This window comes from Pollicipes pollicipes, unplaced genomic scaffold (genome assembly GCF_011947565.3).
Source record: "Pollicipes pollicipes isolate AB1234 unplaced genomic scaffold, Ppol_2.1 Scaffold_4439;HRSCAF=5223_pilon_pilon_pilon, whole genome shotgun sequence".
NCBI lineage: Eukaryota > Metazoa > Arthropoda > Thecostraca > Pollicipedomorpha > Pollicipedidae > Pollicipes > Pollicipes pollicipes.
The window spans coordinates 1,879-21,959 of NW_023596490.1; the positions used below are offsets into that span (position 1 = coordinate 1,879).

General features: G+C 64.1%; 1 protein-coding gene across 1 annotated transcript; it reads right to left on the minus strand.

The window, feature by feature from the left end:
* Positions 1-1,117: 1,117 nt before the first annotated feature.
* Positions 1,118-15,305, minus strand: LOC119097821 (neurogenic locus Notch protein; the record flags this gene model as incomplete). The annotated part of the gene is given in 7 exon segments (XM_037220776.1): positions 1,118-1,202; positions 2,502-2,657; positions 3,594-3,810; positions 5,383-5,522; positions 11,204-11,337; positions 14,103-14,655; positions 15,293-15,305. Coding segments are annotated over 7 exon segments (1,298 nt in total), but the record flags the coding sequence as incomplete, so codon positions are not given.
* Positions 15,306-20,081: the final 4,776 nt, after the last annotated feature.

The following is a 20,081-nucleotide window of genomic DNA, read 5'->3' on the forward strand; positions in this document are numbered from 1 at the left end:
GCGCTGACGCTGACGGTGACGGTGACGGCGACGGTGACAGCCGGCCGCGCCGACGCCCGCCCCGTCATCCCAACGCTGTGCGGCGGTGCTGACGGTGACGGTGACAGCCGGCCGCGCCGACGTCCGCGGACGCAAACTCACCTGGCATACAGATGCAGCGGAAGGCGCCGCTCTCGTCCAGACATGTGCCCTCGTTCTGGCACGGGTTCGAGTCGCACTCGTTGATGTTGATCTCGCACCTGCAACGGTGGAACCGTGAGCGTTGCTCCACGGCGGCGGAGTTCCGTGGAGCCGGTGATGAGCTACCGACTCCAGGTGGGCGAGCTCAAGGCGATTGGGCCTAAGAAAAATTGTTTTTGAGTGAGCGACGTAAACCGTGGCGTCATGACATCGTGACCCAGATGTTACGTGTTTCCCAATGGCTTGCCCTTATGCTGTCAAACCATTAGCCATAACACGAACATTGCGGTAGGTGATATCACACTATATAACGGTCCATTCAATTATACCCTTGTTTGGTTCATAGCTTTCCCGTCGAAAACCAGGCGCACAATGAGTAATTTTTCCATGGGGTAGTCCTTGGCGTTGAAAGCTGCTTTCTGGAATTCATATCGTCTTGATCTGGATAACATACATTTTGGAGTTTTCGGCTCCGCCCCATCTCTTGAACGCGGCACGGCGTGCGGGGATAATGCGGCCAACACGCTGCTATCATCCGAAGGTCAGCGAGCACAGACTTGGCTCGGATATAACCCAGGGACTCTGGGGCACGCGGCGTATGATCCCCCACGCCGCCGCTGGCTGGCGAAGAGCAGAACTGAGCGCGAGCCATCGCTGACGCCGGCGCCGGCAGCTCCGGCCGAGCCATGTCGTCCGTGACTAAACATCCGCCTCACGCCGTCTGGAAACCCGACTCACCTAAACTGCCCAGTCATACTCGCAACAATGCTGCTCTTTACTAATACAGCCCTGACTAAGCCGAGTGTTTTTTAATGGGCGCGGCAGGCGCCCGCCGCGAGCAGACAAAGCTGGCGCGGCGCGCCACGTGCGTGACGCAGCAGACAGCCGGCTCTGCCGAGCGCGTTAGCTCGAGAGCGCGCGCGCAGGCACCACCCACCTGGCGCCGGTGAAGCCCTTGGTGCACTTGCACCTGAACGAGCCGGGCGTGTTGACGCATATGCCGTTGTGCTCACACGGCGAGCCTGTGGATACAGGACGGCGTCAGGTCTGGGCTCACGAGGCGCAGAGGCAGCGGGGACAAGCACCAGGCACAGCTGTTATCAGGCGGCCGCGCCCACACCGCACAAATCAATTACGTGACATACGATGACACAGGGTCCACAGGCCAGCTTTATCACGCACGCACGCACGCACGCACGCACGCACGCACGCACGCACACACACACACACACACACACACACACACACACACACACACACACACACACACACACACACACACACACACACACACACACACACACACACACACACACACACACACACAACAAAAAAACAAAACAGGAAGAAACATGCATTTCTAGGCAATATAAGAATGACTTAAATGTAGTGCAGGGTAACAACTTTGCTGATGCATATCAGAGTCGCAGTAGCATGCATTGTGCGGTGCGATAACCACGGCGCGGTCTGACGCACCGCCCCCGGCAGCATCCAGAACTGGACTCGGCACCGACAAAACAGAGCCGCGCCGAGCGGAAGGCTACAGCCCGCCGACATTATCGGGCTACGCTAAACGTCACTGGCCAGCGCGGCGCGCCGATGCTGCACTACGAGCCAGAGCTGGCTGGGGCTGGCCCATGCCGCGGGAGGCGCTGCCAACACACCGAGCCGACGGCCACCTCAGCTGCCAGCCAGCTCCCCGAAACGGGCCGCGCCGGCGCCGACCAGCCGGCCATCAAATTAACATAAAGAAGCAGTACATTAATGCAGATATGCGCCGAAAAATGGCCGCTTACTCGTGTACCCGCTGGCTGCAAGATGGGGAGAAGAAAGAGGGTTGCGGTCAGTTTGAGGGCGAGCGGTGCGCAGACTCATCGGGTTTCACGCAGCGCCCGCAGACACGGACACGACATCGGAACACAGGCCGCCGCCGCTGCCGCTCAGCTCGGGCTGCCGGTAATCCGCGCTGTTGAGCCGCGACCGTGCCGTGCGGAGCAGCCGTAACCGGCGGCGCGTGGTACGGCGCGGTGGGCGCCGAGAGCCGGACCGAGCCGCCGCGCCGCGCCGCGCCAGCCCACCGGGGGCGGTGACCGACCGGGCGGCGGCGGCGGCGGCGGCTGCTGCTCCCGGGAGCCGGCTCCCGGTGGCTCCGCCTCCCGTCGCGGGTGGCGATGCGGACGCGCCATCCGGGACTTTGGCAATCGCCGTCCACATCCGCCACCCAGATACGATCAGGGAAGCTCGGCGGGCCGCCTTCGGTTGGCCCGAGCACCGCCGCCCGTCCCCAGAGCCCCGTTTTCCCGGTTTGGACGAGCGCGTACCTTCTTCACACTCGTCCAGATCCTTGGAGCAGTCGTTGCCCGAGTACCCGGTCTCGCAGTGGCACTTGTGCGTGCCGTTGATGGGAGATGTGTAGCACTTGGCGCCCGCGTGACACGGGTTCGAGGCGCAGTCGTCGTTCAGATGACACAGCAGACCTGCCGGCCCGGTGCAGAGGGTGACGTCACAGGTGCATCATGGGCGCGGCATGGCCAGCCGTGGCCTTGGGCTGGAGGTCAGGTCAGGCAGGACCGCCAAGCAACGCCCTGGAGCGGTGCGGTACGGCCTGGATGGAGGTCAGGCCAGGTCAGGTAGGACCGCTACGCAGCGCCCTGGAGCGGTGCGGTACAGTCTGGCTGGAGGCCAGGTCAGGTAGGACCGCTACGCAGCGCCCTGGAGCGGTGCGGTACAGCCTGGCTGGAGGTCAGATCAGGCAGGACCGTTACGCAGCGCCCTGGAGCGGTGCGGTACAGCCTGGCTGGAGGTCAGGCAGGACCGCTACGCAGCGCCCTGGAGCGGTGCGGTACAGCCTGGCTGGAGGTCAGGCAGGACCGTTACGCAGCGCCCTGGAGCGGTGCGGTACAGTCTGGCTGGAGGTCAGATCAGGCAGGACCGTTACGCAGCGCCCTGGAGCGGTGCGGTACAGCCTGGCTGGAGGTCAGGTGAGGCAGGACCGCTACGCAGCGCCCTGGAGCGGTGCGGTACAGCCTGGCTGGAGGGCAGGTGAGGCAGGACCGCTACGCAGCGCCCTGGAGCGGTGCGGTACAGCCTGGCTGGAGGGCAGGTGAGGCAGGACCGCTACGCAGCGCCCTGGAGCGGTGCGGTACAGGCTGGCCAACCTGTTTCCGCACATCCAATTGGACTGTTCGCGAGGCACCAATTCTCTGGCAATGCGACAGAACAATGCAAAATCAATCAGAGCACCGATACGCGGCTTAAACCTAATCGGACGTGTCCCCTGAATCAGCAGGTTCTGGCCACCGGGACAATGAGCACATACGTCATTAGCGTGCAGCAGACGAGCGAAAAATCCGGTATCGGGCGACTGTGCGCACTCAACGCACTTGGAGGACCAGCCCGCGGCGCCCCCTCACCTGTCTTGCCGGGCGGACACTCGCAGTGGAAGGTGCCGACGCGGTCGTGGCACGTGGCGCCGTCGAAGCAGCCTCCCTTGGCGCAGTCGTCCTCGTTCTCGCTGCAGTCATCGCCGATCCAGCCGTTGACGCAGATACAGGAGTAGCCGCCGATGGTGTTGGTGCAAGTCGCGCCGTTCTTGCAGATGGAGGGACGCAACGCACACTCGTCCACGTCCTGCGGGCCACGGAGTGCGTCTACACCAACTCACAGGCTAGCGCGCCGGCAACGAAAGGTCGAGGCTACCCCGGCAGCTGCGAGGCATGACGTCACGATGTCAGGGGTGTCACGATGTGTCTGGGCACGAAGGCCGTACACCAGCCTCCGTGACGGGTTACTTATGTCGGCGAGGCGGCTGAAACGGCCGCAGAGGCAGCGGGGGCGGGGGGGGGGGAGGGGATGGACCCAACAGGCAGGACCAAACCCAAGGATGATGAGAACAAAATGCAGCATTGCTTACACCAATTGAGAAAGGGAAAGAAACAGCCCAAATTATTCCCAAACATTCGTCCACGTGCAACTACATATGAATGTTCATCACGTTGAGACAAGCTTTAAAAATATTACACCCATCTTAAAATAGCAATAAGCAAACGAATTCTAACAACAGCCAACCCCGGCAAGAGCCCCGAGAAACAATAAATGATCGTAAACTGGAGTGAAAACGGGTTGCGTTGCATGTGTGGCGAACTGTTTTCACTAGCTTGGCAACGCAACAAATCCGTCATGCAATCCAACTTTTTTTAAAAAAGCTTCCGAAGCAACAAATCCTTGAAAAAACAAAACACATGTCCTTGGCGAAAGGCCAGAAGAGGGAACTGGATGCAACACAGATAGAACGATGCTGAACCGGCCGAATCCCACACCTCTGGATTTCTGGTCAGGAGCTGATGCCGCCAGTTCGCGGTGCGGGTACAGCTAACGAGGTCTGGTCCCGCCGCGCGCTGTTCCCCCGGGAATGTGGCGGCACCGAGGCCACGGGCGTCCGCCCGACGGCCTAAGCCACTTATCGGACTGATCCGCAGAGCAAACGGACCACCAGCACGTCTAATTACCCGTGTAAGCCCTCCTCGAGCAGCGACAGCCACGTCCCGCCGCGTCCCACGCTGGCGCCGAGGACGTTGTCACATGCCGACTGAGTGTCGACGGCCCCACAAAAGTTCAGCCAAGGCGTCACAGAGGCATGCTTTGGGAACGGACGAGACAGAAAAGAACGGTGGCAGACAGCTTCGGAAAACCTCTGAACATGCAGCTCCCTGCCTTTTGACTGCTAATGTGACCTCAGACGCGGGGCGGCATCATGCGGTGCAAAAGCCCAGACAGATACAGTTTCTGACGCACGTCGCGCCGTTCCAGAAGGCAGAGCCTAGTTTTCCAAAACTAGTCGGCCCTCAGCATGTAAAAATGGCTATGTCTACCAACAAAACACAAATAAAAACGAATTTTCCCTGAATGTGACCCAGGTTCTCTTGAATGTTGCGGGTGGGGCTGGCGACTTCACCTGAAAACGGGACTACCTCGCCGCTAGAGGGGAGGAGCGTAGTAGGGCGGAGCTGGGCACGGATGAACCGAACGTACACCTCGCATCAGCAGGAGGAACGCGGGCAGACAGGCGGAGGACCCGCCTGCAGATCGCGTGACCGGGCCACGAGCGTGCAGGCCACAACGCTGGGAGCGGCCGAGGCATGCGTCCGGCGCCGGTGGCACCAGGGACCCGCCGCCTGGTGCGGCGGCTTCGAAAGAGCGTACCTGGTTGCAGTACTCGCCGGTGTAGGTCGGCGGGCACTTGCAGCTGTACGAGTTGATGCCGTCGATGCACTGAGCGCCGTTCTGGCAGAGGTTGCCCGCACAGTCGTCCGTGTTGTCCTCGCAGTCTTTGCCGGTAAACCCTGCCGGCGGCGGCACCCAGGTCAGCGTCCGACGCCATTACACGCAGCCATCGAGGTCAGCTGTGCGAGTTGGCCCCGCGTCCACCGCGAGGACCGGTGCCACTGCTGCCACGCAGCGAAGCATCCGAGCGCACGTCGCCGATGACCTCACCAGTCGCATGAGCCGAGGAGGCAAGGCGAGGACGGCCGCCGCCGCCCGTCACCAGGCTGCCCAGGCCACGGGAACGCCGCGGGCCTCACCTGCCCTCCGACATCCGCCGGCCCTGATCAATGGCCACTGGCAACGCTCCCGGACACACAAAGAACAAACCTGAGCCGGAGGGGACGGGCGGTGTCTGGTCATCGGATCTTAACAGCCGCAGGAATGAAATTAAATGCTATCTGCGGGGATCCGGCATCGTACCCACCCGGTCTTAAAAAGGTCGGATGGCAGGAAATGCTAGATATCACAGCCTTCCTTAAGCTGTGTAATGCCACTGAACACCCTCATTCAGAGCCCCAGTTTCAGGGACAATTGGCGACTTCACGTACCCCATAAGCAGCCAGAAAAGTCGTGATTCACAGCGTACCCCACGCGAGACGCCTGTTTCCGCCGCACCGCACCGTAACAGTGCACCCACCCAATCCGCTCCGCTCCCTCCCCTCAAGCGCTCCGCTCCCTCCCTGCGCCCCGCAGCGGCTCCATCTCGCCCATCCCCCCTATCTCTCTCCCTCTTTCGCCACGGCGCAGTCGCGTGATTTCTTTCGCCTTGAGCCCTCGGCGCGCCGAGCGGGCGCCCCTGGCGGCCGCTCGCGCGCCGGACGCGCGTCATCCGTCTCGCCATGTCAGAGACCGTACGTGGGCCGCGCGGCCGCCGGCCGGCGCTGAGCGTGAGAACTTTCCCAGCCGGCCCGGCCCCGCCGCTGCGGCGCCCCCACCGCCCGAGGCCACGCGGCCAAGACGCCGGCGGCGGGCGGCGGGCGGCGGGCGGCGGGCGGGCGCGGCCGCTACCGCCGCCGCGCCCGAGCCGGCACCGGGCCGCCAGGCGACCCACCGCCGTCGCCGCCGCTAATGGATCACGGCGGCGGCCGATGGCGGCCGGCCAGTTTTTGGCGGCGCCGCGGACGTCAGGCGGCCGTCGCGTCTCGGCACGGCGCTGTCGTGAGAACGGCCCGTTTCCGGCCGGGACGCCGGCGACAGCGGCGATGGACCGGTCCCGGTCACGGCGTCAGGGTACTGAACCGGCGCGGGAGGGGCGTCAGCACCCCGCGAGCGGGGCTGACCCCGGGGGACCAGGTACCAATCGCGCGGGGGAACAATACTTGCCTGGCGGTAACGAGGACGCTCTCTTCTGCCTCAGGGTGGGTGGGAGCGAAATGGCAAGCAGCGACCCGCTCCGAGTCAGTGGCTACATCCTGCAAGTGCGCTCACAGCTCCCGAAGTACATGATGAGACTGCGCGTAGGGCAGACCGAACAAAAATAAACAGCGTTGTTTTGACACGGACGGATGCGGGCGTCTCGAAACACAAACAGCCGCGACAGAGATTCGCTCGCTTCACAGCGCACTGAGCAGCCTGAGACAATGGCACGACACACAATGCCACAGTCCAGTCGTTCAGACCCCACCGCTTTCGTGGAAGACAGCATCGCGAACGATCGTGTCGCCATTACAGGTCGGCGACAAAGAATGGCCGGCGAGCCCGACTAACTGGCTATTGCATTTCTCTCTGTCCCGAACGTTCCAAATGGAAACGGAATGAGGCGTTATGCAACAGATCCAGATTGGGGCACATCATGCACGTGTTTTTTATCATGACGGACATATTCCGTCAATTGGTTTCGAAACTAAGCATTCTGGGCACATTTAATCGGCTCACAGCAGCGTGCAACTCGCCGTAAAGCCGTTTAAGCCCCTCCTCACGCAACTACGCGCCATGGATCAGATGCACGAAGTGGGCGCAACGCCATCGAAAGCCATGTCATCACGCCGGCTAATACGGACGGCTCCGGCGACCGTGGGACCGCAGCCCGCTCTGGCCGTCGCCCGTCACCGCGGCGCCGCGCCGGCCCGTCTCGGCCGACGGCCACCGCCGCTCGCCGGCGAGCCCGCCTGCCGGGCGTGCCGCGCGGCGTCGGCCGACCTCGGGTCACGCCGCGACGGCCGGCGCCGTGACCCGCGCCGGCCATCGCGGCGCGGCGCCCCGGCGCAGGCGGCAATTATCGCGCCGCCGCCGCCGCCGGTTGATGGGCGACGAGCCAGGTGGCCGGTGGCGCTGCAGCAGGGCCGGCGGAAGCGGGCCGCGGCCGGGGTCAGGAGGTGGGCCGGCCGGCGCCCCCTCCCACGGCTGCCGACCGGCCGCTCACAAAGGCGTCCGGTCGGAGCCGCCGCCGGCGCCCCGTCGTGCCCGCTGCGGGCTGGGACCCCGGTCCGGGCCGCGCTGACCGACGCGCAGGACGACGTGAATAGGTGGGCACACAGCGGCGGACAAAGCAGCCCATTCCAGGCCGGTGAGTATTCTGAACAAGCATGATCCAAACTCCAAAACCACATCATGAGATGGGACGTACAACAAATGGGACTAAAATAAACAGTTTCGTTCGACGTAGTCAGATGCGGACGTCTCGTGACAAAAGCACCGTGTTAGAAAGCCGTAAGAGCCATTCGCTTACTTCAGCGCATACTAAATTCCCTGGGGCAACACCACAACGCAGATTAATGGCTTCATGCATGCCGGCACAACCTTCCAACTGTCTTCAGCACTCCTTTGAACACTTCGTGCATGTTCGCAGAACACATAGTTTCACAGCGGCAGCCACTATCGGTACCCTCCCCGCCAGATAATCGGTTCATTGCGGGCCCTCGGCGAACCCCAGCCGGGCAGCGCGGGCCGCTCTTCTCAGCAGGGCCGCGATAATGGCGCACGTCTGCGATAATGGCGCACTCCCGGCCGGCGCGCGCCGTGCAACAAAGCCGCCCGGGGCGTCGCCTTCGCGGAAGCGGCTGCCGCCGCTCCAGTTCGGCACCGTCGCGCCAAACCGCGGGCGGCGATCGGGCCGATCAACGCGGAGATAGCCGGCACTCGGCACGCAACGCCGCGGCGCCGCGGGCCGGGGGTCCGCTGCCAGTCACGTGCCCCGGGTGACCGTCACACGATCGCCCGGGTCAGCGTGACACGCCAGGCGGCGAGGTGAAACACCTGCAGCTGGCTCCTCCGGCCCGATCACCGCCGCGTCGGGCCGGCTGGGCGGTTCCCGTCGCAGCCGGTGACCCGCGGTCGCACGGTCGCCCCGGCGACCGTGCGACCGCCGCCGCTGCAGCCGCGACCGGCCGGGCCGCAGCTCTCGCGTGGCGGGCGCGGTGGCCTATCACAGGATCGAGGCCGGCAGCGGGCCTGCCAGCCGGCGGCCAGCTGCCGGCGTCCAGCTGTGGAGCGGCTGAGCTCCTCCCGCCGCAGCTCAGGGGCCCACGGACCCGCACCGCCGCTCGCGAAGAGGCCTGCCGGCTCGGCTGGTCAGCCAAGCTCGGCACAAAGAAGTCGCCTCCGAAGAAAAGTCACCTGCTTAGCGGCGGCGGCGGTGCCAGGATTCCGACATAATCACGTTCACACAAAGAGCGCGTGCAACGCCCGCCACAGAATGGCACAGAGAATCTTGCGAAACGGCACATGCAAATATACAAATCGGATGCTTAAGTCGGCCGGTCTGCTTAAGATCCAATCCATTGCCAACGAGCCATCGACTCCTGTGTCCAACAGAACAATCGCCTGTTCCAGTGGATGACTCGAGAAACCTGCGGATTACCGTCAAAATTGGACGATAACTCGATGCTTTCGCCGCGCTTCGTGAAGCTACGCTCCTGCAAACAGGTTATGTCGGCTTTTCCCGGTCGTTAACCTGAGAGAGAGAGCGACATTCAACCGGAGCCGCCGAAGCCCGACCTTCGTGTTCACACAGAGCTCGCGCCGGTCATGCGGTCACGTGACACTGCAATCCGCGCCGGCGCTCTGTGTCGGCACGTCACATACACACACTTCACGTTGCGTTTGCGTCACTCCAGTCCCGTCGGCGCGGTCGGGGTGCATGCCCTCCGCGTTCACACGCAGATCACACGCTCACGGGGCACGGCACCGATGACGCCGACCACCCCACACCACGGGCGTCGCGGGCCGCGCTGGCAGGAGGACGTCGCGTGCGTGGGAGTAGTGGCTCCAGCCGGCCGCGCTCGGAGCGGTGTCGAAACAGCGCCCCCGGCGGGCCCGGGGCGGCCCGGCTCCACGCCCGGGCCACTGCGGTACACGCCATCAGTAAGTACGGTGGCTTAGCTCGCAGCCGGGACTGTTGAATCCGTTCACACACGGTTCAAGCCTCTAGCGGCGCCACCATCCAGCGTAACATGGAACACACCATCGAGCCGATGGCAAGGAGTCCGTGTGCCCCGGCATCGGATACGTCAGCAGCAAAGATGGCCGACCGGTATGAATCACCCACGTGCATCGTGTGACTCCGGCGACGACCATGGGCCGTTAACAGGACGTAACAGCGCTGGGTGATTCATTCGTCTGGAGAGGCAGCCTCGCTTCACAGAGCAAGACTACTCGCAATGATCGCGTGTTGCTTCGGCACAGATGACGTCATCCCATGATCACACCGAATGGATAACGCTGCAACCGCCTCCTTTGGTCGCATCCGGGTTCACTGTCAAAGCACGCGTACAAGTGTAGAACTACTGGTACCCCAACACCCCACTGACGACGCCAACGGCAAATATTAGCGCATTTTAAAAACCTGTCATCGCAAAAACATTGTTGGCTCAGGTACTCCATGTTCGTGACGTTGTATTATCAAGATAAGCTTTAATTTACTGACGAGCTCGGGCAGCCCCAGCCTGGAGCGTTGGGCAAGAAACCCACGGCTGGCAGAACGATTCCTTGCCGACATCGGTCTATGTCATTTGACCTCCGCTTCCGGGCAATTATGATACGAATCGAACCTCCCACGCTTCAGGTAACTACCGTTCAGCGGATCAACTACCGAAAAAAAACTGCGGTGAGAGTCCGGTTTTGCCCGATAACTTTTTTTGCGTGCTACAAAGATAGCACGGGCTGCCCAGATGGCGCTTCTGCACTCGAATGGGCCTGTGGGCGCACTGTGCGAGAGCTCCCTCGCCGCATCCCCATCCGCCCACGGAGACCTCCCCCGCCATGCCACCTCATTCGCAACGCAGAACGACCGACCGACAGCAAGGTCGCGCCACAGTGGCGCCTCGTCACTCTCCTCAGCCTCGCGCGGAGACGCTCAGGAATCCTGTGCCGGGGCAAAACGTTCGAAAATTATCCAGGCCTCCCACCCCCACGCACAGGGAGCAATACGCTCAACAACTCTCCGGAGCCCCGCGCAGGGGGGTAACGCACTGGACCTCTCTCCACACCAACGTGCAGACACGTACAGCGACACTCAAAAATCGCCACGGACACACTCTCATCTCTCATCTGACGGTCCGGTGCTGGACACTTCCCACAGTCTCGCATAGTAAAAACAAAAACGAAAACAAAGACAAAAACAAAACAAAAACCGAAGCTGCGCAGAAAGAAACGTCGCACAGGAAACCCCCGAAATAACGCCCGGGGACACCTGGCGCCTTTCCCCGGCCCCCCGTCAAGTGTCACTCCGCAAGGTTCGAGGGCATGCGGCGGCACTTACCGAGTCGACACTCGCAAGAGTGCTCCAGATCGTTGATGACGGTGCAGTTGCCGCCGTGCAGGCAGGGCGACGGCACGCACGGCACGTAGTTGGTGTCGCAGTTGCGGCCTGTGTAGCCGGCGTCACAGATGCACCTGCAGAGGGGCAAGATGGAGCCGTCAGCCACGACAGGGGGACGGCGACTGGATGCACCGTTCAGACTGGCAGAACAATCTCGCTACACACACCCCAAGTCAGGAACTGAACAGAGTTGTCGGTGTTTTGGCGTCAGGCGTAACCGCAACAGCTTTACTGCACCAGTTCCTAGGAAGTGGACGACGCAAAGTTGGTTTAGGGGTTTAAATACAAACTACAAAAGTGTCTGACAAAGCTGTTTGGCGTGAGTACGAGTGACGGGCATCACGCCCGGTCACCAGCTCCCAATAAGCTTTTATTTTCTGTACGTTTACATATCCATTGTGATTTTATTGTTCATATGGTACTATCAGTTCTTCAATATACCTGACAAGCATAAACTTCCATTCTCCAAACAGCATTATCTGACACGATCATTCTTGGGTCTCATCCAGTGGCTTGGCAGTGTAGTTTTTCACCATTTACTGGTACTTTTTTCACTTTCGCCGTACCTTTTCGTAAACGTTGTTAATTTCACCGGTGCAAATCACCGGCGTGTATAAGACCGGTGTGAATCCGAGCAAGGGAAAGACAGTAGCAGACCGAGGAAAGATTATCGCTTCCATCGCAGTGGACGGATTCCACACCTGCCGACTTGGAGTAACAAATCCCGGTTCAAAGTTCACAAACTTGGTGTAACAAATCCCACACACCGTTCAAAAACCTCCAAAAATTGGGACCGCTAAATTCCCGATCACAACAGTCCCAGCGTCACGTAGTCCAATTTCGCTTTCGAGTACAACCGCCCCTCTCCACGTTGCCTCCCCACGCGTCAGGCGTTGCGGTCACTCGTGCGGGTCACTCTCCACCGGGAGGATCCGGTGTTCCACCTGACCGCAGTGACCCAGACCCGCGGCCGGGGTCTTCGGGGCCGACAGCGCTCATGCCTGCGCTATCGCCACCGGCGGCGGCCCGTGTTTTCATAGGTCAGCTGATTGAGTCCACGCGCACCCGCCAACCCTTCTCGCCGCGCCCGTGCCCGGCCAGCCTGCCGACCAGTCATCACAACAGCCGAGCGTTCGGGCGCGCCGCTTCCGCTGGCACACCTGCGCTGCGGAAACGGCGTCTGGCGATTTGGGATCAGATTTTGCCCGCCGCTCCCCTTAAAGCTGCTTAAGTCGGCCTGCCGGAGCATACCAACCCGCGAGTAACTCGGGGCTGGTGACGTACGAGGCGGGAGAGGGGGGGGGGGGGGCGTAACCCTCTCGTCTAGACGGGGTGCCGGCGGCCGGGCCGGATGACGGCAGGTCGGCCCCGTTCCGCGGAGGGCTCCGGTGGAGGCGGCGGACCGTCTCCCCTGGCGTCGCAGGCGGCGGTGCGGCTTCGGAGTTTCGGCCGAGCCGGACCGGACCGGGCCGGGCCGGGCCGACGGACCGGACCGGACCGGACTACAACGCACCGTACCGTATCGGCCGACGGCGCCACCGGCTGGCCGACGGTCCGCGTTCGGTGGCCTCTCGCGCACGCGCGCACGCACGCACGCACGCACGCACGCACGCCCTCCTCCCTCCCGCCGGCACCCAGTCACCGCTGCTGGTCGCCCCCAGCGACCGACGCCCGCCCATTAACGCAGCTATCCGCTGTGGTGCAGCCATGCCCGCCAAGCGACCGGCTGCTAACATTTTGCAGCTGTCATGATCTCCATTTTTACCATCTAGCGGGTGCTGTTGAAATGAAATTATTAAAAACTGTATGTCCCGCATTTTTGCGGCATCGTGATTCGTGGCGAAGTCGTACAAGAAAACAGAACCCTTTTGGTCAGCAACATGCCCGCGATCCCCGACGATCGCCGGCTTTCGCGCTGCAAAGGCAAGCATCCCCCACGATGGCACATCCACCACCACACCACCGAGTCCCCTACCGCACCACACTTAAACCCGGTTATGCTCGCGGCCTATCACGAACGGCGTTGGCGCGGCTCCCCCGGCGAACACGGCGCGCCGCACGATCGCCCGGCGGCTGCCCGTGAGCGGCGCGCGCCCGCACCAAACGGCGACGGGCGACGGGCGACGGCCGGCGGCGCGATCTGATCTCCCGCCCGGCGTCGTAACGGCGCCGCGTCGTGACGCCAACACGGACCGGACACGAGCGGCCACGTCCGAGCCGCCGTCGGATCCACTATCAGACGTTGTCTGACCGAGCGCGCACGGGCCCCCGAGTGGCGCGACAAGTCGTAAAATCGTCCAGCCAGAGGGAGGGCGTCACAGGTGCATCATGAAGCGAGCGCGATTATCGGCCGCGACCCTGAGACGACCCTGATTATCGACCCTGAGGCGACGCCAACCGCAGCGGCGAGGCCCGATCGCGCCTCGCGGGATCACCCTCCCGGCCCACAACCACCGCGGCCGGGGCCAGGCCCCATCGCCAGCAGAGCGCTCAAACATCGCAGTGGTATTGTGAGGAGAACGCGTGATCTGCGCACCGCTGTTACGCTGTCCTTCAGGGCAGTGCCATGTCTCCGGCAGAGCACAACCCATGCACAGGACGCAAACGTTTCGGCCCTGGCCTGTCTGACTTGGTAAACTTGGCACTTCGCAGCATTACGAAACCCATACTAAGAACGCAACGCCCATTTACCCTACCACGGCACGACTTAACCTAAATATACATCGCCAACGCGAAAACTACCGGCGCGTGCCGGGCGCCCCGCCCCCGCGCCTCGCCCGCTGCACATGCACGGCCCACGGCCGGCCAGCGCGGCCGGCGCGGCCGCGTCAGCACTCACTGGTAGCTGCCGAACGTGTTGACGCAGCGGCCGTGGCCGCACGGCTGCCGGTCACACTCGTTGATGTCATCCGTGCACTTGGAGCCCGTGAAACCGTCGGCGCACGTGCAGCGGTAGCTGGAGGCCAGCGAGGTGCACTGGGCGTCGTTGCGGCACGGCTGCGAGGCGCAGTGGTCTCGCATCTGGCAGTTGTCGCCGCGGAAGCGCGCCGGGCACGTGCACCGGTACGTGTCGAGCGTCACGAGCGTGCACGTGCCGCCGTTGAAGCAGGGCTCGCTGTCGCACGCGTTGGCCACGGGGATCTCGCAGAGGCTGGCCGTGTAGCCGATCGGACAGCGGCACGAGAAGCCAGGACTCGAGCTGTTGTTGGGCACCACGTAGCACTCGCCGCCGTTCTGGCACCGCTGGCCGCGGCCCGTCACGCACGGGTTCTCGTACTGGCAGTACTTGCCGACGTGCGACGGCAGGCACCTGCCGAGAGGAGAGACGAGCGTCAGGCGGGGCGACGGCGGCCATCGCTTCACACGCACGCCGCGCACACACACAGAACATGCTGCCAGGAGAGGTCAGGTGTCAGTCGCTCAGACGGCGGGACGACGACCGCCTGTAAAATGTGGCAAAATGCAAATCGCGAGCACAATGTGAGCCCGCTGCCACCCGTGTTCGGTCCGAAATAATTTCATACCAGCGCACTGTCACGCATGCCGATCAAAACGCGACAGTGCGTAAAAACTGGCCTGCTGGTGGAAGCGGCATAGTGAATTGTTTAACTCCTAAAACGCGGGCGAATACCATGAATATTTCCGCCAACCCGGCTCAAAACGCTGCACACTACGCCAATCCACAGACGCCGCAACAGTCGCCACCCCGGCTCACGACGCTGCACACTACGCCAATCCACAGACGCCACAACAGTCGCCACCCGATCCTGTCGCCGGTCTTCAGTGGCCGCGGCCGTTGGCATTGACATGTTTCCGCCGTCGCGTTACAAGCTGGCGACCCCGGCCCGGGACACCGCAGCGGCCGCCACCGCCGACCCCGGTGACAGATTGTCCGACCAGCCCAGTCTCACCGTCAATAAACAACCGACGGCGGTGCAAAAACGGCGCGCGCCAGCCGTCCCGTTGGCGGTGCCCGACGATTAAGCCGTACATCATCGGCCACTTGGTCGGGGCGGTCGGTCGGCTCACCAGCGCCATCCATCAACGGCGACAAAACAGAGGCCGGGCCCGACAAAAACCGAGTCGGCCGCCGCGCAACGGCCAGTCGGCGTCACCCGGAGCCCCGCCGGCCGGGACCGCGGCGGGACCGGCGCCGATCTGCCGAGAGACCAGGCCCAGGCCGCCGCCAGACCAGGATCACAGGCCAAACCCATCTGCGCCGAGGCCGGGACGGGAGGCCAAACGATCGAGAGGGTGGCGGGGGGTGGGGGGGGGGGGGAGCATGGCTGGAGAGGAGCCCCCGACACAAACCAGATAACGAACCCGCGACAGACGTCAGAGTAAGCGGCGCCCGAGAGGGTGGCGGGGGGTGGGGGGAGCATGGCTGGAGAGGAGCTGGAGACACAAACCAGATAACGAACCCGCGACAGACGTCAGAGTAAGCGGCGCCCGAGGCCGCCGCCGAACTTAAGCCCGTTCGACGCCGAGAACGAGAACTAGAACCAGAACGTCGCACAAAACCCGGCCACACCGCCGCGACGGAGCCACGGGAGCCCTGCGAACAGACCGGGAGCTGACGGCGGTTCGGGCGCCAGGGTCAGCCGCCGCCACCCCTTCAGCGGTGGCGTGGAGCGATGGCAGCACACTGCCGTATCGCGGCGGCAATCGTATTTGGCTGATTGACTCGGCCGACCGGCGGCACCCATTTGTCTCGCCACGGCACAATGCCAAGACAAAGCGGGCCCGCTCCCGGTCCGAGCGGCAGCGTGCAGTGATAAATGTCCGCCGCTGCCAGTCGCCTTGTGCTCGCCCGCGACAAGTGGTCTATGAAAAATCGCCGTTGTGGTGTCATTCGCCGAATTTAAAGCGATAACGACCGAAAACAAACGGATTCCCCCTGGCTCGGTCGGTGGCTTGCCCAATCAAGCCGGGCGCGACAGACGGCGCGCTCCATCGGGAGGCGGCGAGGGACGGGCGCGCTCGACCGGGAGGCGGCGAGGGGCGGACCGGGGAGGCAGCCGGCGCCACGACCAGTCGTCTGAGCGCTCCTGCCGGACCGGCGAGCGCCAGCCGGTGACGGTGGCCCGGCGCGCACCCGCCGGCCGTTCTCACGGCGTTGTTTACCGGCCGTCCCCCCAGAGATGGATAATCTGCCCGCTCCCTTCCCCCGCCCGCCGACCCGCCCGCCCGTCCCCCAATATCCAATTAACATCAACAGCCGCTTGTTGTACTTCCCGGCCGTGCATTTTTATGCCATTTTCCCATAGATTAGCGTCGTGCGGCCGCGTTGCAGGCGGCCCATTGTGAGGTGACGTGCGCCGCCCAGGAGCTCACAGATGGGGCCCGCCTCGGCAACAATGGCGCTCAAGCACCGGCTCCCGATCGCGCCAAATCGATGCATGTAACACAGAGTAGTTCGTCTATTCATGGCACCACCAGGCGTCCGTATTCAAAACCCTGCGCCACATGCACCACACCACCGACAGAGGAAAAAACCGACTCCATATTATGACCCGTCTAATCATATGTGAATTATTACCGAATTTTCAACCCTTTCGGAAAAAATCTGGCCTATTAATCTCATTCTAAACTCAATGGTCCGAGGGTGGATAAAAAACCGCGGCCGAATCCGCATTCACAGGGCCGGGCTTGGATACGGCCGCGCGGGCGGCCACTCCGCGCCGCTCCCGGGGCCCGCATGATCCGAGCAACGCCCGGCCACCGGCGGGGCAGAGGGCAGCGAGGCCGCCATTACGCCGCCGACGCGGCCCAAGGATAATGACCGATCCGGTCGTGAGAACCCCCTGGAAGGTCGCGGCCCGGTGCGGCGCCGGCGGGCGGCCCGGCGGCGGCTCCGGGCCGCGCCGCCCGACGCCCGGCGCCCGGCGCGCGTCTCCCTTGGCCGGCCGGCCGTGACACGGCGGCGAATTCGGCCGGGGAAGAAATTACACGCCGAGTGGCGCGGCCGAGCGGCGCGCGCTTCCCACGGTGGGGCGCCGCCGGCTCAGCGGCGCGGACAGGACGGGCCGCCGCCGGCCGTCGGCCGTGCCGCGTCTTGAGTGTCAGGCCGCTGTCAGACGGGTAAAATGCGGGCGATGGACGGATGTCTGGCGGGTGCCAGGCTGACATCGATGGGATTGCAGTCGGGTCTGCAGATGTCCGGGGGGGGGGGGGACGGTGCACGTCTCTCTCCGCGACGGCGAAAGGCGACACCACGCAGGCTGGGTCATCTCGCGTTGCACCCCGCGCGCGATAATGAAGAGGCGTCGGCCGCGGCGCGCAGGCGCTCTGCTCGGCCCGCACGTGTTCGGCCGCGGCTCGGCCGCGCCGCCCACCGGCCGGGCGTCGGCAGCTGGGCCGGCCAGCCGTGACGTCAGCGCCCGGCCGGCGCTGATTGGAGGAGACTGCCGGCCACCTGCCCGCGCCAGATGGCCGGCCGCGGCGCGTCTCGGCCCGTCTCGGCGCGGGTTACGCGCCTGGATGCGACAAACAGCGGCGTCAGCACGGCGCCCACCGGCAGCCACGCCACCCCGGCCGATGGCCACTCGGCGCGGCCGCCAAAGGCCGGCCGCCGAGCGTGCAGCGCCGGTCACAGGGCGTGCACGGCGCGCCCCTACCCGCGCCACGCCGTCGTTGGCCGGCCGCCGAGGCCTTGGCGGCAGAGGACGGCCAGCCAGCCAGCCAGCCAGAGGACGGCCAGCCAGCTGTCGCGGTGACCGCGCGACGTGTCTGTTTTATTCATGAGCTGGCGGCAGGGGCAGTGTCCGCCCCGGGTCTGTCAGCGCCCGCGCAGACGCGCCCAGCATTTCCCGTCGGCCACCATTTGTCTGTGGGCCGACGCGCCCGCGGGGACGGAGGGGGACGTCCGGGCTGGCCCGCTCCGCATTCCAGCGGCCGCGGGCAGCCGGAGCCGCGCGCCACTCGCAGGAGCACGAGCAGGGGCGGGCCGGGCCGAGCGGCGTGACCCGACGGCCGGCACAATGCGGCGCCGGCCATTCTTGTCGGCAGCGCGGGCGTGTCCCCGGCCACTCGTGACCGTGTCCGTGTCGCGGTCGTGTCCGCGCCGTCCACGTCCGGCGCTGACAGACGCTCGCGCGCGCCGCGCGGGCGCCGGCCCGCTGCCGCGGCGATGTCCGCTGACCGGGCGCCACCACCGCCGCTCGTCCGCCGGACAGCCTCCCGGCGCTCCCGGCTGTCCAGCGCAGCTACCCGTGCCTGAGACCGCTCAACGCTTGTCCATGCTATGACGGCGCACGAAATGGGAAACGCTGAGGTGCACGCATCATCTAAAACACATTTGTGGTTCCGGTGTCCAACCTGACTCACGCTTGGTCACGCATGCGTAACGCGCCAGGTTACGCTCACCGTAACGCGCCAGGTTACACTCACCGCAGTTCGTTTGCCAAGTGGTGTTACTTTGCTGAGGCCATGATTCAGAACATCGGCAGAGTTTGGCTGTGCCTGAGGCTATCCTCACGTGGAGCGGGCATATCTCACGGGTCAGCCGATAGGAATACACGTCACGCTTTATCGCTACTGTGTTAAGGTGTCAACTAACGCCCATGGAAGACAATGAGGAAAATGGCATTAGCCTGTGTGCCAAAAACGACATTCCGGCAATGAACAATTAGGACAATGGAACGTGCCCTGCAAAAATGCCTGTTCATTTTTCCACAGCCATGCTCACCGTCCGGACACATGACAAAGAAACCACGCAGCACGGAATTTCTTCCACGACGCACAGTGTAGCGAGCTTCCACAGCACGGCGCACGCATTCTGCGCAACATAGCCCCCTTCGCGACGCCCTGCGTCTTGGCTAGTCGGGGAGTGACAACCACCCCGAGTCACAGTCAGCGAGCAGCAGCCATCTCTCGACCAAGTCCACGGCGGCCCCAGGCGAGGGCCACCGTTGTCTGGTGACCGGCAGCCCGGTTCACTGAACCGACCGAGAACGGGAGAAGGCCCCAAGCAGCGCGAGGGGGGGGGGGGCGCAGCTGCCGCCGCCGGACACCTGTCTCACATCTCCGTCAGCGAAGGAGGGGAGCGATCGGACACGTCAGTGGTTGCGCGTCTGCCCCCGTCCCGCAGCCGCAGGACGCGCCGGTGGTGGGCCCACCCGAACCCTCCCAGCATTCCAACCTACCCCTCGCTCCCCGCCGCGGCCGGAGGAATTCCAGCGCGAGGCCGCCCGCCGACGACAGGTCACATCGCCCCTGCCCCTCCCTCCGCGCCGCCAGCCACGCCACGGCCGTCCCCATTAGTCCGACAACGAGCTGTGAGCGCGTCGCCCGCCGGTCGCGACACCCACCGCTCAGCGGGCTGTTTATTTTCACAGGCCGCTATCGGCGCATCGCACCGTGTCCGGTTGCCGGCCGGCTGTTGTGCCGGTGGCGCGTTCAGGCGCGGCGCGCCTGAGGCGGGCGTCGCGGGAGCCGATGTGGCACCAGCGGCCAGCGACGCGCCGACGCCGGGGGTCGGAGGCCTGGAAGGGGGGGGGGGGGGCTGGACCCTACATCGTGGGAGAGACGGACTGCGACGGAAAACATGCACGTTCCGCTACACGAGGACGGTGCTGCACGCTGCAAAGTGCCGCGCCGGAGAATGCGGTCGCACATCTGGGCGGGGAGCGGTCCTGTGCCGCCGGCCGGCGGGCCAGCGCGCGGGCTCCCTTCCACGAAACGCGCGCTGGCGTGCAGAGCGGCTCACGCTCACCATCTGTGAACATTTCGCCCTTCACCCTGCATAATGACACCCGCTGTGTACGGCACCGGCGTCCCCGCAGTCCGAGCAAACAAAGGAGTCATGCAGCGAGAAGAG